The sequence below is a fragment of the Montipora capricornis genome, chromosome 7 (assembly GCF_036669925.1).
Source record: "Montipora capricornis isolate CH-2021 chromosome 7, ASM3666992v2, whole genome shotgun sequence".
Taxonomy (NCBI): domain Eukaryota; kingdom Metazoa; phylum Cnidaria; class Anthozoa; order Scleractinia; family Acroporidae; genus Montipora; species Montipora capricornis.
In genome coordinates this window covers 20595979-20598478 of record NC_090889.1, presented here as the reverse complement: position 1 = coordinate 20598478, position 2500 = coordinate 20595979, and the positions used below count along the sequence as shown (strand labels likewise).

The window sequence follows — 2500 nt, the reverse complement described above, 5'->3', positions numbered from 1 at the left end:
ATAATGATACTTATACATGTATTTTGGCTTTTATGGTCAATGGACTCGGCAACCAATGCCAAAAAATAAATAAAGCAGAAATGAACTCAGCATTTTTAGAAATCCTAACCAGAAGCCACCCCCAACCTCCATTTGGTTACGAATTACTAGTGTCAATTAATTGACTTTTGATGAAATGGGCCCTGTGCCCCAATAACTTGGCGATACTGCCACATAGTCTGTAGGCACACACTCACTTACATGCACTCAAAATTCAGGATTGAATTGGACTTGAACAGGCCTGTATGACCTGCACTGTATAATGCGCTGATTGTTAGATTTCTGTCTGCGCTCATGATGGAGATGGAAATAGATTGTTTTTATCTACATGTATTATAAAAAGCATGCCCCGCTTCTTGTTGGTATTATAAAAATATCTGGGAACGTTTATTTGCAAAATAATAATTATGCACAGACAACCCAACAATTTGAGATCCCTTCCAACACTGATTACTGACAGAAGCATTCAATATTGAATATTTCCATTGCCCGTCCTGCCTTCAGCAATGAGCTGATCCAATACAATGTATGCACTGGTGTTTCAGTTGGTTGATCATCAGGCTGTCATGCAGGAGGTTGTGGTTTGGAACCCCAGCCTGACCTTAAAATAACTGAGGAGAAAGTGCTGCCTTAAAGTTTGTAATTTCATCTGCAAATGGTTTATAGACCTTTACGTCTTTGCAGATACAGTGTAAGGGCTGTAAAACGTAGGCCGTCTCACAGCCCTTATTCATAAACTCAGTGAGACGTAAAAGGTCCCACACACTATTTGAGAAGAGAAGGGGATGGAGTCCTTGGTGCTGTGGCTGTCGTGTTGTCTCCAGTAAAAGTGGCTAGCTTTGCGTGATGTCTCTAAAAAGGCTTACTGTATGGTGTTTGAGGCTACCTACATGTAAGCAGAAACAACCATAATTTTATTAGTCAAAAAGGGACTTTGCTGAGTGCTGGAACATGTAGATGTACAGTCATGTGCTATGTAGATGAAGATGTTGGGACAAGCACCTTTCTTGTGAAAGTGTATACATGTATATTATGTGTTACATGTATCCTTTCTCTGACAGGGAATTGTTTGAGTGTCCTCCAGTTGTCTCTGAACCAGAATGTGCCACCAAAGAAAAGATCCAAGACAGTACGTTCCAGGTACATGTACTGTATGTCTCTTTTATTATAATGTTGCAAATCAGGGTTCAATTAAAAAAGTACTCAGTCTGGTAATTTTCTTTCTTTGTATTGCACAATGTGGCCCACGACATGAACATTATATGAAGCCAGCTGCTGCTAGAGCATTGTAATCATGTTAAAATTAGGTTTTGTCTTAAGTATTCACAGACACGTGAAAGGGAGAAAGAAGAAATCCACCTCCTGTTTTACCTTTTAGATCTTTGAGGCATTACCTGGGACATTTCCGGGAAAAGCCAAGTTCTTTTCCCGTCAGGTAAGACTGTCATGAAAATGTTATAAGTGTGTATAATTGGCAAGTGTGGGTTATGGATGAAATGGACAAGTGATCCTCTTACTTTAAAAGTGCCCATGATGTAAACATTTTTATTTTCCTATTTAAAAGTCCATATTAAAAGATGAACTTTGGCAAAGAATTTTTTGAGTTGAATGAGGGTTGACTATGAGTAAACACCTAAGGATTTGGATCAGCAAGTTGGAGTCACCTGGAATCATTGCATTGCTCCAGAAAACTTGTTTGTTGGGAACAGCTAATTGGGAACATCACATATCCTCAGAAAGGTGCTGCATCTCTGAGCTGCGGGAAGGAGCTGAGACGTGACATGGAACACCCAGCAAGAATTGAAATCTGGGGAGAATCTCATAATAATAATGATAATTATTATTATTGTTATTATTATTATTATTATTATTATTATTATTATTATTACTTTATTAGCGACCCTTAACTGCTTAAAAGTTTAACTACTGGTACATGTGTTCTAGGATGATAGTGAGGACATATTTGAGAAGAAAGCCCGCACTTCTTTGTTCAGCGCATTGGTGCACAGTCGTACTGATGACATGCAGGTGAAACTCAGCCTGCCTCATCTTCCAAGTGACGCCAAGTAAGCACTTCTTTAACTTATAATGCTACAGGCAATTTAAGTAAGTCTGGAGGCTTTTAATTAAAAGTATGAACAATAATAGGCAGTGAGGCAGTGTGGCCCAGTGGTCAGGGCGCTTGCCTTCACATCCAGAGTTCCCAGGTTCAAGGCCCGTCCTAACCACTACCAGAAACCCATAAGGTTGAAACGTGTAACGGCCCCTTGTGTGTTGGGAAACAAGCTTCTGAATATTCAATTTGCTAAGTACCATATTTGGAATAACAAGAGAGAAACATTCAACCAATCAGTTCGCAAGAACACCGTGATGCAATACCACCAATGTTCTCATGCGAAATTAACAGGAGCGAGGGGTTTCCAAATATGGTACTTAGCACTGAATAGTCGGAAGCTGTGAA

General features: G+C 39.6%; 1 protein-coding gene across 1 annotated transcript in view; it reads left to right on the top strand.

Moving 5' to 3' along the window:
• The window catches only part of LOC138057398 (gamma-tubulin complex component 6-like), a 131870-nt gene that overhangs the window by 4056 nt on the left and 125314 nt on the right, over window positions 1-2500 (top strand). Inside the window, exons 4-6 of the mRNA XM_068903428.1 lie at window positions 1101-1179; window positions 1418-1474; window positions 1984-2105. Coding sequence (XP_068759529.1) covers window positions 1101-1179; window positions 1418-1474; window positions 1984-2105 — 258 coding nt within the window. The remainder of the gene's footprint in view (window positions 1-1100; window positions 1180-1417; window positions 1475-1983; window positions 2106-2500) is intronic.